Source organism: Panthera pardus, unplaced genomic scaffold, assembly GCF_024362965.1.
Source record: "Panthera pardus isolate Hobbes unplaced genomic scaffold, ASM2436296v1 HiC_scaffold_24, whole genome shotgun sequence".
Taxonomy (NCBI): domain Eukaryota; kingdom Metazoa; phylum Chordata; class Mammalia; order Carnivora; family Felidae; genus Panthera; species Panthera pardus.
In genome coordinates, this window is record NW_026526810.1 from 33052603 (window position 1) to 33066484 (window position 13882).

The 13882-nt window shown below is 49.2% G+C and overlaps 2 protein-coding genes across 4 annotated transcripts in view; one reads left to right on the forward strand and one right to left on the reverse strand.

The window, feature by feature from the left end:
* Positions 1-592: 592 nt before the first annotated feature.
* OAZ2 (ornithine decarboxylase antizyme 2) lies at positions 593-5131 on the forward strand. Its single transcript, XM_053888718.1, is given in 6 exon segments — positions 593-654; positions 1919-1994; positions 1996-2076; positions 3332-3507; positions 4399-4484; positions 4742-5131. Coding segments are annotated over 6 exon segments (612 nt in total). The 3' UTR covers positions 4873-5131.
* Positions 5132-8166: 3035 nt separating this feature from the next.
* The window catches only part of ZNF609 (zinc finger protein 609), a 210269-nt gene continuing 204553 nt past the window's right edge, over positions 8167-13882 (reverse strand). For all 3 annotated transcript variants that reach the window (XM_053888960.1, XM_053888959.1, XM_053888958.1), the window contains 4 exons: positions 13177-13352; positions 12720-12936; positions 12037-12115; positions 8167-11728 (listed from right to left, as the gene is read on the reverse strand). In XM_053888960.1, the coding sequence (XP_053744935.1) occupies positions 12042-12115; positions 12720-12936; positions 13177-13352 (467 nt within the window). In that variant the 3' untranslated portion in view covers positions 8167-11728; positions 12037-12041. The remainder of the gene's footprint in view (positions 11729-12036; positions 12116-12719; positions 12937-13176; positions 13353-13882) is intronic.

The window sequence follows — 13882 nt, forward strand, 5'->3', positions numbered from 1 at the left end:
CTTACTGTGGGGGGGTGGTGGTGGTGTCTGTGTGTGTACCTTTGCTTGGGAAAGCCCCCCCCCCCCCCCCCCCCCGGTCATAATTTTTTCTGGCTTGGATACTCTATTATTCTATCCCTTAACACATTGGAATGGGGGCATTATAATCGTTCTTTGTCCTCAGTAGAAAATAAGTCCAATAAGTCCCTCATTGGAAAGAGCATAATCCTCAGTCATGCTTCTTCTGCTTCTTCTGTTACTGAGGCTAAGAGTAGGGGAGATGAGGATGGCCTGAGATTTTCCAGAGGAGGCAGGAAATGGTGCATGTGTTTTTTTTACCTCCAGGTGTTGATGCTGCTCCGGGCCCACTGACATTGCCCTGGGAACTCCATCTCCCAATGAAATTTCTAAGTGTAATTTCAGGCCCCTGGTTGAAATCCTTGAGAGAAAGGGGAGCTGAGCTAGAGCAGTGAAGGGTTTGGACTTTCTGTCTCAGCTGTCTCTTAGTACTGAGGATCTTAGCTGGATGCCCTTTGCGTTATTGTACCATTGCCGTGTTAGGTGTGAGTTCAGTTCTGTCACTCTGAGCCCAAGTGAAGAACTCAAATCCGGCATGCCGTATAAAGCAAATAGTGTGAAGAATGGGGCCTTGCATTATTTTGCAGCCGCCTTTTGGCGGGGGGTGGGAGGGGGGGAGCCTTGACTTCTAGCATTTGATGATTTTTGTGGTGTAAATACTTCCCCCAGAGCCATTCAAGCTACCAGCATGACCTCATTAAACACACAGTTGGGAAGAGATGGGCACAGTCCTGTGAGCTGGCTCCAGCACCCACTGCAGTGTCCTCCTATATGTTATCCATTGCATTCCAGCTGCCTGCTGCCTGGGGTGTTGGGGCCAAGGGACAGACCTATTGCTGAGTTGTGTACATGCAGTCTGCTTCTTTCCCTGATTCACTTGCCGCTGTCCTGTGAAGTGAGCTACATCTCAGCTTAAGGAACTACTAAATTGGATTCAGAGAAGGCAGTGGAGCAGATCTGGAGCCCTGTAGGGTCCACCTGAAAATCATGGTGGCAGTAAGAGTACACACCTGGAGATCACAGGGAGCTCCTTGAGGAGCCTTTCACCCTCTCTGATCCATCTGATTATTGGCTTCCTTACTTAGTTCCCACCAAATCTACCTTCTAGCAACACCCCATCCTTGATACACATGTACCTGAGTGTCCATACCAGTCGTGTCAGTATAATCTAAACACCCATGCCCTGGTTAGAGTCTAGCAAAGGGCAAGGAAGCCCAACATTTGGTGGCATACCAGGGACAAGCTCAGAACATAATACTCTGTACTACAGTGTACCTCTTACCTGGAAGCCAGATCCCTGGATTTAATTCAGTTCTTGACCGTGGAGAGATTTGGGTCATTGTCTTCTTGTTCAGTTCTTTTGTTTAGATTGGGGAGGAAAAGTGGCCTTGGGTCCTCAAGGACATGGTACCCCATCCATGTGGTATCTTGAGGCCTATATGCCTCTCCAGCCAGAAGTGATTGTATAGGTTTTGAGATTCTGTCACATAGGTTGTTGAGACACTGTTAGGGTAAGGAAAGGGACTGGTGGGGGTACAGGGTTCTAGGCCTTGAAGGCAAGCCAGGATCTGGTTCCTCTCAAGGTTTGTCAGTGCCACAGAGATTTGTTTGATGTTTAACAGGTGCTCCTCTGGTCAGGTATGTCCAACTGACTCCCTTAGCACTTCTGGGATTCCCTCTGCTTTCTACAGGAGGATGGGTGTGCTTTAAGAGGGCAGACTCCATCTGGAAGCTAAAGCCAAAAGGATGGGGGCAGTGGTGTAGTGCTTGTTTAGGGAGAACCGGGCAGGGGTTGGAGGGGATGTTGAGAGGAGTCTTCAAGTCTTGGTGTTTACAGTCTTACCTTCTCTGTCTCTTGCAGTAGTATTTTGCCTTTGAGTAACTGTCCCCAGCTCCAGTGCTGCAGGCACATTGTTCCGGGGCCTCTGTGGTGCTCCTGATGCCCCTCACCCACTGTCGAAGATCCCCGGTGGGCGAGGGGGCGGCAGGGATCCTTCTCTCTCAGCTCTAATATATAAGGTAAGGAGGACGCTGGGCTGGAAGGCTTGGAGCAGAGCCCTCTCGGATACCACTGAGCTGCTGCTTAAGGGCAGTAATTGCGGCCCTTTGGTCTTCCCTTAGGCCAGGCCAGTAGGGGATCGGGAAGAACTTTTTCAGTGGAGGCTGCCGTGTGGCTTTTGGGGAGTACTAGGAGGGGAGGATATGTGCACCAGCAAACACTGCCATCTTCTCAGCTTGGTGGTCAGCGCTTCAGTGCCAGTTCAGGGTCCTGAGTGGGTGGGAGAATGATGAATGGGAGGGGTGCAAGAACTCTTTTTGGTGTGACTCCTCGGTTTCTTTTGAAGTACCAAGGGCCAGGAGGAGCAGTTTTCCCATTGTCGGAGACTATTAGGCATTCTGCTGTCCATCCCATACTAGCCTGATAGGGGGTGGGCAGGTAGTGTAGCAGGGGGTAATGAGAAGGGGCTTTGCAGCTCCATCATCTGTCATCCTGGCAGCATAGGGTACATCCCAAGAGCTTAAGAGATTGCTGGCAGTCTGGCCTGAGAATGATCTGGGCTAGTGCAGTCAGCCCTTTGCTGCCTTTTAATCTCCTGTGGTTGAGGCCCAGAAGTTTAGCTTCTCCCTAAGATTGGCATTGAAAGGTCCCAGGGTGGCTGAGTTCTGGTCTCTTGAGACTGCCCAGGGGAGACAACATTGACCCTGCAGTCTAGCTGGAAGCAGGCTTTGGTTGAGCTGGGCCCCAGCCAGACCCTCACATATATTTTCATTTGTTGCTAATGTTGCTCTTTCAGAGAGAGAAGGGGAAGAAAGAGCATGATGTTGGGGTGGGGGACACACATGGGCTTAGAATCAGGGAGACTTGGTTTGAGTCTCAACTCTGCCATTTACTAGCTTGGGTCAGTTGCTTAATTGTTCTGGGCCCCAGTGTGTCAGATTTTAAATGGGGATATTAGTAACTACTTAACATACTTGAGGTGGTGATTGAAAAATGGGAAAGCACCTTGCACAGAACTTGGCATCTCATGGACATTTGGTAAATATTTCCTTTCCCATTATGCTGGCTTTTCACTGCCATCAATTTGTCTTTGTGCCTGATGAGTGATGGATGGCTCTATTTAGCCAGCATGCAGCACTATATTTTCAGTGTGCTGTTTATCCCATGCTACCCTGAGATTGGCCCAAGAACACTCCCAGGACCCACCTAGGTTAGGGGGCCTATAATGTGGCCAGAGCGGTAGTGATCTGGTCCTCTGATCTGATCTCCTCCCAGGACGAGAAGCTCACTGTGACCCAGGACCTCCCTGTGAACGATGGAAAACCTCACATTGTCCATTTCCAGTATGAGGTCACTGAGGTGAAAGTCTCTTCCTGGGATGCAGTCCTGTCCAGCCAGAGCCTGTTTGTAGAAATCCCAGATGGATTATTAGCTGATGGGAGCAAAGAAGGGTAAGGAGCAAGTGCTGGGGGAGGGGAAGGAGGGCCCATTCCAGAGAAAGGCATGTGCTTATTGGGGATAACAGATGAATTAGGGAGTCTGCCTTCTTCCCTAGCTCTAGGTTTCCCAAGCAGATAACATTTTGTACAAGTTATTTTTAGCCAGTAAAACAGGCCTGCCATAGGTTATAGTTAAAGGGAATCATTATCACATTAACCAAATCCCTGTCATTTAATCACCCCTTGGTTTGCTCTTCTCAGCAGACATTAAATCCCCCTTGAGCCACCATACAGTGATGCAGTTCAAAAGGCCAGGAAGCTCTGAGATACAGTGGGATTTCATTAGATTGGGCAAGGCCAGGCCCTCCAAGGCAGTCAGGTGTGTAAGAAACAGTCTTGTAGAGTTCTTTTTTTTTTTTTTTTTTTTTGGTGTAGATTTTTGTTTTCTTTCTTTTTTTTTTAAATTTTTTTTATTTTGAAGATAGAGTTCTCTTGATGGCCCCTGTCTCTTGAGGAAATCCTTTTAGGCAGTGTTAGGACCCAGAGTCCATCTCAGTAGCAGCCAAGGTCATCAAACTTGGCAACTTTAGAAGACCCCTGAAAAACCAGGCTGTCTTGCTCGATCCCCTACTGTCTTGTGAACTGCATTAGTGAAGTTGGTTAACACTGTTAATTTCAGATGAAGAATCCTTACTCCAGTAAGAGATAATCCAGTAACTTTTTTCTTTGGGATTGTGGCTTATTTTTTTCTGAACTCCAGCTCTCGAAATAAGAAACTTCTCCCTGGAGTTCCTTATTTATAATACTGGCTGTGAGCCTCAGAGAAGCCTTTTTTTGAGGGTGGGGGGTGGAAAGTCTAGAGAGGTGGTAGTGGGCCTGAGTCGTTTTCTTTGCTTCTGGCAGATTGTTAGCACTGCTAGAGTTTGCTGAAGAGAAGATGAAAGTGAACTACGTCTTCATCTGCTTCAGGAAGGGCCGGGAAGACAGAGGTGAGGAGTCCAAACAGCCTGAGACCCACTGCCCAGACAGCGGGCAACTAGTGAGGGGAAAAGGGGCTTCTTATTGCGTGAAGTAGGGCTTTTGAGTTTGCCTTATAAACCCTGGGAAATCATAGGGGTGGGAGTGCTTTTGAAGGGTCTGTATAAGTAAAGGTCTAGTACTTCTTTTATTGTAGCTTTGTTTCTTGTTTTCCTTTGATTTGAACCTACTCTTGGTTTATCAGAATCCTTTTTACACTCTCCTACAGCTCCACTCCTGAAGACCTTCAGCTTCTTGGGCTTTGAGATTGTGCGTCCAGGCCATCCCTGTGTTCCCTCTCGGCCAGATGTGATGTTCATGGTTTACCCCCTGGACCAGAACTTGTCCGATGAGGACTAATGGTCATAGAGGATGCTTTGCCCAAGAGCCACAGTGGGGGGAGAGGGGAAGTTAGGCAGCCCTGGGACAGAGGAGGGGGCTCCTTGCTGTCTAGGGAAGGACGCTGAGGGGCTCAGGGTGAGGGTTGCCTATTGTGTTCTCCGAGTTGACTTGTTGAAATTGTTTTCCATAAAGAACAGTATAAACCTATTATTCACATGTAATCACCAATAGTAAATGAAGATGTTTATGAACTGGCATTAGAAGCTTTTTAAACTGCGCTGTGTGATGTGCTCTATCTAGCCTAGGGGAGGACATTGCCTAGACGGGGAGGGACTGTCTGGGTTCAGGGGCAAGGCTTGGGGGGCTGGTGGACGGCACTGTCAGGCTCAGGTTCCCCTGCTGTTGTTGGGCTTTCTTTTTTGGTTTTTAAGACTGTGTATTTTCTTTCCTTGCTTCCTGTCAACCCAGGACTCCTGAATATAGGCTTTTCAGCCCCTGGGCTGTGTCCTTGAGTTTTTCGACACTCTACCTGGGCTCCTCTGTGTGCATTTGTGTCTGGTCTGGAGAAACCAGGTCTCACCCCCTCCTTCTTTACAGCTTAGTGTTGTTCTGGCATTTGGTTAAGCTGGCTTAATCTGTTTAATGTTATCAGTGCATTTCAAATAGGGGCATTGAAGTTCACTCCCACCACCAGGGCTTTCTTTGGGGTGCCTGGGCCTTAAAACACTAGCCAAACTCCCAATTTACAAATCATAGCCAGGAGTTCTTGCTCCTGGCTGTAGGCCCAGGACCCAAGGTGTCTCTTTCCTAGGGTCACAAAGAGCAGAGAGGAAGAGGAATAAGCAACTCAGGGCCTGGGGGTTGTGTGGGAATCTGCTCTTAGGGACTGGATGCCTCTGCCTGGCCGAACATAGTGCTGACTGCCCCTCTTCTCAACAGGTTCTGAGTAGTGCCTGAGACCCTGCCCCATAGGGCTTAGGGGTGGGACTGGGGGTGTAGAAGTGGCCTGCCCTTTTCTGTTTTCACTGAACAGCTCATCCTAAGGGGGGAGGAAGGGGGGAGAGATCTAGATTGGGTGAGGGGGGTGGGGGTGTCAGGGAGGCAAGTGTGTTGTGTTACTGTGTCAATAAACTGATTTAAAGTTGTGGTTGGTCTGTTTTTCATTCCTGTACCAGGACCAGCTTTCTACCACTACTCTTTTGAGTCTAGAGCCTAACGTAGCAGGGGTGTGATACATGCTTCTCAGGAAAAGCGCTGCAGTGCTGCATCAGGACAGATAAACCAGCTGAGGCTTCTGGGGCCACCATTATACTGCAAAACACAGTTGCTAGGAGCCTGGGACAAACTGCCAGTACCCCCCTAGAGAGGTATGTACACATCTGCTTCATCCAGAATAGAGTCTATACCCAGGATCCAGGTTGTTCTTAGTGTTTTCCTTTTGTATAGGAGGCTGGGTCCTGAAACTGGGTTTCGGCTTTTGCATGGAGATGCCTGACATTCCCATTTCTGGAGGTGTTTGAAGGAAGCAGCACATACCTTCCCTAGAAAGGTGTGGCTGCCATTCCCCTTGCACCACCAGCTGGATGAGTAAGCTCTCAGTGGCACTGTAGGGAGCTAGGTTCCCCCCCCCCACCCCCCTTTGAAAGTAGGCTACACGTGGGGAGCTCGAATTCAGAACCCTTAGATCAAGGGTCACATGCTGTACCAACTGAGCTAGCCAGGTGTCCCTTAAATTTTTCAAGGGCTTACTATCATTTTTTTCTCTTTTGCTTCTGTTTTCCCAAGTGATGGACAGGTTTTTCTTCCTATAGCTTTGGAACTATCCGCTGTTGAGCTGTGGCTGTCCTTAGTTTTTCTGAGTCTTTGGCCCATTTTCACAGTGTTCTGTGTGGCACTTGTGTTTTCACACTGGCCAAGTTACTAACTTTGGACTCCACCTGATATTCATAAAAGTGAGCGCAATACCTCCATCTTCTATGGTATTAGGGGAAGGTCTGGGGCTGGATATTCAATGGAAATGGGAAGGACTTAAATCTGTCCTCCATGGATATAACCCCTAGAGGCAGCGAATGAAAAACAGTCACTGCTGTGAGATACCTACAGCAAAGGTCCGCATGAATGCGGACATTGGCCAAGTTAATGTAGGCAGTTTAGGATTATGTTGAACTCAGACTTGGGGAATCTCCAAGACAGGAATAAAGAACCAAGATCAAACTCAGTCCTTCAAACTGATAGGGAACAAACACATCGGAGGTTCTGCTGCCATCTGCTGATGGACCCCCTTCAATACAGCTAGAGTTAGAAGCGTTGAATTGGAAACCCAGGCCCTCAGTTAAGCTTTTCTTTTGGAAAAAAAAATTTTGCTAGATAGGACCTCTGGCAGGAAAGAAATATGGTACCCAAAAGCTGCACTCCAATCAAAAAAGTAACTTAGAAGGTATTAATATTTTGAGGGGTGATGGGATGGGATAGGGAGGATATGTGAAAGGCAAACTAAGTCTAAATTTAAGAACAGGGACATTAAAAACTTTATTCAATAAATACAATAAATAATTTAAAAATATACTTCAATTCCAAAGCCAATTAAGAAAAGGAAGTAGAGAGAAAGGGGAAAAAAAGGGGAGCAGGAGATCAGAGGAAAAGGAGAAAATTCAAGAGGCAGAACAATGGTTTGGTTGGGCTGTGTTTCAGAATATACCACCCTCTGAAAGTCTGATCAAATGCTCTGGACTCATAAATCCTTAGCCCTTGTTCTGATGGGGTAGCCATAGGAGTCCTCCAGCCAGGAATGATTCTCTGGGCTCTGGATCAGAGCACTCTGGAGGCTGGAATTGGGGAGGGGGATTAGGGGACAGTTTCTCACTCATTCCTAAAAACCATCCGTTCTAACTCCCAGGCAGTTCAAGTAGTGCAAACTCTTAAACAGAGAGCTCCCAGCTGCATAGTTTCACAAGTGAGTGTCCAAAGCCAGGGCCTCCGGGGGGATAGACCTCAGGGTACTTGAGGGGTTCAAAGCCACTTTGGTGAATGGGGTCTAAGGGGGAAGACAGGAGAGGCCAGGGCACAGGATAAAGCCCTGGATAAGCCAGTGGCCAAGCTGGAAAACACCACTGGGCAAGAAAGGGCTCAAGGGCAGGTAGTCTGGACACTGGATTCAACAGTTTGCCATCAGCCAGGGAAGGTAGAGCTGAGGATGCATATGGAGCAGGACCAGGAAGATCAGGAAAGCTGGGGGAAAACAGAAAAGCAGGGAAGGAGGAGGAGGCAGCTCAGCAGCAAACTCCAAGAGAAATAACCAGCAGCCCTCACAGATTTGTGATTGTCTCTTAAAAAGATTTATTTTCTCTTCTTGCCTGAATGTACAAAGGCAAAAAGAGTACAGTTTGTATATATATATATTTATATATATATATATATAAAAAACAAGGAACTTGGTAATGTACACTTTACAGAAGGGAAGAATCAGGAAGACTGAAATTAAATCCAACAGAGCAACGCCAATGGAACAAAAGCTATGAACAGCAACACTGCCCCTCCAGCCCGGGCCTCCAGCTCGCCCCAACCTGCTCCCAATGGGGGGCTGAGCACCAAGGCAAGCGGGTGGGCTGGGGCAAGAGGGGCTGGGGGCGGGGCCTGGGAGGGGCTTGATCCCAGGAGGGGCCCATGGCAGAGGATCATCAGAGAGCTTCCTGGGATGCCCTAGTAGTAAAACAAATGACAAAGGCCCAGAATTATGGGGCCAACTAGCTGCCCAGTTAAATCACAGGGGCAGGAGAGTAGACATTGGGATGGTAACAGGGTACACAGCATAATGAGCAACAGGGTGACCTCAAAGCCCATGTACAGTAACTCTAGCCCTTCTACAGTCTCACCCTCCCACCCCCAAAACCACATCCTCTCACCCTCCCCTTGGAGCCCGGAGAGAATATTCAAGAGTCACCATTTCATTTCATGGGGTGCCTTCTTAACCATTCTGCCTGTGGTCATTTGACCTGGAGACATGTGGAGGGAATGAGGTAAGAGAAGGGAACTTCGTACATGTACACGTACATGTACAGGCAGGGAAGGGGGATGAAGGAAACCGGCACACCTTAAGTGAGGAAGCAGATGTGAACCCTAAAGAGCAGCTCTCCCAGCCCTGGCTGTCCTAACTGGGGATGAGGCTCCCTCCCTGTAGGTCCTCTGTGTGGAGCCCCGGTGAACGAGGTTTGTGAAGGGGCAGAGGTGGCTCATAGAGAGCTTTGGTCTGGTGGTCTTGGTCCCAGCAAGCTATTCCAGCCTTTGCTCATGGGGTGGAATCCCTGCTGAGTGTCTCATCTCTCTGAGCAAGTCATGGGTGCCACAGGTACTCCTACCTGTGTGCCTCCTCTCCATAGAGGCTGGAGGTGGACAGCAGATCCTTCACTCAGCACTTGTCAAGGATCTCTACTTCCTTCGTTGATGCAGCTGCTGCATGTTATTTCAGGGAGGGAAGACTGGACCTGGCAAGGAGCAGGGACTAGGAAAAGACAGTGCTATTCTGCCATTGTTGCTTTCACCTGCTCTTCTGGGAGCTCAGCTCCTACGCTTCTAGGGAGACTTGGATATAAGGATCAGAGAGCCAAATGTTTCTTTGTAAGGAAAGAAAAAAAAAATTCCCTTCTGCAGAACCCAAGGCTGCCCTGCTAATACAGAAGTTCCTCTTCTCTGTGTTACAGAACCAAGTGGAAGGGGCAGGAATGTGGGGCCAGGCCTGCCCAGTGGGAAAGAAAATTACTCCAACGGTTTCTTTACAATATGTACAGAGCACGCTGTAAGCCAGCGCCACAGTTACAAAACACATAACAATATTTAAAAACAAACAGGAACAGAGATGGGCCCTTGGCTCCACCCCACAGGAGTCTGGGAGGGTACAGTCAGGCTGAAATTCAGAGTCATCCTCTTGGTGGGGGTGACTCAGGTTAGGTGGGGTGAAGGTGCCCAAACCAACTACTTCCATGGATGAAAGGGAAGTCACTGCCCAGAGCCCTGCCCTCTGGGTTTAGCAGGAGGCCGAGGGAATGATGGGGAAAAGGGAGGCTGCTTGGGGGCCTGCAAAGTGGTCTAAAACAGTGGGTTTTGGGGAAGGATTCAACCCAACTTGAACAAAAACAACTGACGTGAAAGCCTAGAGGAGAGGTCTATAGGTGAAAGGGGCTCCTCTTGGGCAAACGACCCTAAGCCAGGGCTCTTGGAAAGCAGCCTCTGCTGGGCATTGTGCTTATTGTCTTCCACCCCCATGCCCCAAATGGAGTCCGAGCCAAGTCCTTGCTCTTAAATGGTCACTTTGGCACTCTGGTCACAAATACCCCTCTCTAGCCTTAGGCTGGTGTATGTCAGTCTTTCTCAATCCAGAAGGTCAAGGAAAGATAGCCAAGGAGAACAAAGGGATGATACCTCAAAAGCAAAATAAGAGCTAAAGCTCCTCATACCTTGGGGAAGAAGTGACTCCAATAAAGCTACCAAATCATGGTCACTTTCCCAGGGCAAAGAGCATAAAGCTGGGCTGGTAGACTGCATTTCTAAGGAGAGCAGAGAAATGTCTGCTGCCTCATAGCACAGCTCCACTGAGTACACTCTGGCTCTGAGGAGTAATGGCTTGGATGTGTTATCCCAGGGTCTAAGGAACCCGTAACTTTCCATGGCCAGTGGCCCCTAAAACAAAAACGTGTGTTAACAAAGAAACACAGCTGATATTGGCACACGTGGGGTTATAGATTGAGCTATATAAAATCATGTACTTGTATACAGAGGAACTGGGCTGTATATATTTGTGGCCCTAAATGAGGAGGATACTCAGATGGCTGAATGGACAGGACACCTCTAAGAACTGCTGGGTGCTCCCAGGGCCTCCCTCCTGGGCCTTGCCCGAAGGTGACCTGGCAGACTCCAGATCTCCCCATGCTGGGGAGAATACTATTTTACCTGCCTGAGTCTTAAGAGCCAAGCAGTGGAAAAGAGAAGGAGAGATCAGCATGGGGATCCCCCTGGGAAAGGCACCAAGGGGTAAGGAGGAGAGAGAGAAAAGGGCAAGGAGTTGGGGGCTTAGAAGCAGCAGGACTTAGTGGGGATGCAGGTTCTTTTTCACAGACTCCATTCATGCTCCAGCTCACTCCCAAGTATCCCTGGGGAGCCCTGTGCTGGTGTTGGGACCTCAGCCCTCTGCCTGACAGGTATCCCAGGGCCATGGTGGGGCAAATGCCTTGGTCTTCCTTTCCAGGCTAGGCTCTGAGCATTTATATGTGCTCACATGAGAGGGGAGAAGTCTTCATGGGTGAAGACTTTGTTTTCACAAGTACAGAGAAAACAGCCCCCAATTTCTTTCCTGAGATTCTAATTCCTCCACATGCTGCCAGTTCCCAGGGCCCAAACTGCTGGGGAGATGCAGGATCTGGTGATTGTGGTAATGACAGTGACAGGGGTATGGCTGCTGTGCTGTCTTCAGACCTTACCCAGTACTTGTGAGTCCCTCCCTGGGGGGTGGGGGTTGGCACTGCTCTGGCAGCTGACCAGGGGCTTGGGGAACGGAGCAGTTACTTCTCTGGGCTGAGGCCATGTTCCCCTGGTTGCTCCCCGTGCCTTCATCTCCACAGAGGCCACAACAGTCTCAACTGTGGCCGAGAGAATAAATATTTTTGCTAAGTACCAGCTCTCCAGCTCCTGAGGAAGAGGGAGGGTTGGGGAGTCCAGGGATCTGGTGGAGGTGAGATAGCCAAGGGTCTGCCTTCGGTCATGGTGGGAACGGCAAACAGGATGATCAACACCATTTAACTGATGTCTAAATGGCACCTCCAGCACCTCCTTGGGTGAGCCAGTCCGGGCCCGTGAAGCTGACTTTATCCGGGCACTTGGTGTTCTGCAAGGGAAACATGGACAGATAACCAGGCACTCAGCCTTTTGGCGTTAACAACCACAAGGTGGCGCTCCGAGAAAACGAACTGCAGGGAGGCCACTCCTGGCCCCGAGGGGACACCTGTGTTCCACGGCTCTCCTCAGACGCACATGGCTTAATGGGAGGCTTGTACAAGAGGCTTGGCCGGCAGTCCACCATTTCCAGACCACTGACCCCGCATGGCTTTCCCTCACCTAGGCTCCACAGGGATTCTGTGATACCTATCAACTATCCCTGTTCTAGGTGTTGTCCCCAATTAAAAAGTGACTTACCATTCTCACCTCCGCGGGGGTGGGTAGAGTGAGGGAGTGGAGCCTTGCTGGCTGGCAACAATGGCTGTAGAAGAAAGCCCTGAGTGAGAGAGGACGGCATGTTTAGTGTAACTCTCCCAGAACTCTCTGATTAAACACTTTCTCTTTATTAGATGGGAGGGTATTGGGAGGAGTTTCTCCTTAAATTCCTGGCTTCACTGAGTTTTGGGGTGCTGACAGAATAAAATCTGACACTTGGCCAGAGAGAGTGGCTGCGGATAGTGTAGTAAAGCTCTATTTTTCAGCTGCTTGTTTCTCTCTGGCTGTGGGAACACCTGGTCCTTATTCTTCTGAATATCAAAGCCAATTTTCTAGAGGAGTTTGAGAGTCCCTAAGCTCCAAGGGAGGAAATAAATGTCATATGCTTTAATGACTGTCTGCAGGAGGCTAAGATCCTGGGCAGATTAGAAGCTCAACAAGAGACAAAAAAAGGATTCTTGCTGGGGGTCCTGTGCTGTAGGCGATGCTACTATGCTACTGGGATGGAGTCAAAAAGATAGGTGGTGGGGGGGTGGCACCTGGCTGGCTTAGTCGGTAGAGCATAAGACTCCTGATCTTCAGGTTGTGAGTTCAACTCCCATGTTGGGTGTAGCGACTACTTAAAATCTTAAAAAAAAAAAAAAAAGTAGGGAAAGGAGGCTTACCTGCTGCGTAGGGTAAGTTGTACTGTGCTGGGAGCAACGAGTACCCCAAATGGTGGTGGTGGTGATGTGTGGACATCAGGCGCTGAGAAGGGGAGGTGCGGGGCCGGTCTACACTTCTTTCACCCCCGCCTGCTCCCCCGACGCTGCTACAGCTGCCACCACCCCCAACCACCCCACAGCCTCCCCGATCTCTCTCCTGAGACGTTTTATCACTTATCTGGAAAAAAAAAAGCAGACACAAAGCACTGTTGTGAGACACACACACGACAGCAAGATGCTCTGAGCCCACACTATGACTCCTTACAAACACAGGACACCTAAGAATCATGGAGTTGCCTGGTGACGCCAGTGTCAAAGTCAGCCAGGCTGCACTGTAGTTAAGACCTGTGCTTGCCCACCTTCTCCCAGAGCCTGGATATGGCCTTCCTGGGTTCTGGGAGCAGCCAGTGCCACTCACCGTGGGAGACTTGCTCTTGTAGTGACTGGCGTGCTGCTGCAAGATGTCCAGGGCTTTGGACTCTGAGCTGGATTTACAACTGACACTGGGGCTGGCTCGTGCCTTGTCAGCATCTTCACCCCCTGAGACTTTGCTGCCATATGGGGAGAAAGAGTAGCTGGAAGGTAGGTAGGAACCTGGGGAAGGAGAAATAAAGCAGTCAATGAGAGAAGTAAAAGAAAGAAGCTCTGCTTTGGTGAACCCGGTTAGGGCAGGCATCAGCTTTCCTAGGCAGAGGCTGAGATGTTTCCCCCTACGGTGTCTTCAGGCTGAAACTTTTAGTTTGTCCTTTCTTTACTGAGCTTTAGAGGCAAAACTAGCTAAGGGATATTAGGAACAGGGTCCTCAACTTCTGGGGAGTCAGCTCCGCTAGAGCCCTAGTGATTCATCTTGGACGGGCATTACGGTGAAGTGGAAAGATCACAGGATTTGGAGTCAGACAACCTTGGTTTTGAATGCACCTTTCTTGAGACTTACCAGCTGGGTAGCCTTAAGCAAATTAACAACCTTCTGAGCTTCAGTTTCTTTCCCATCAAAATGAAGACACCAATACTTATTCCATAGGGAAGATGAAATAAGATAATGCACATAAACCACCTAGCACAGTGTCTGGCCCAGAGCAGGCGCTCAGCAAGTGGAAATATTATTTTTATATGGACAGATGGGG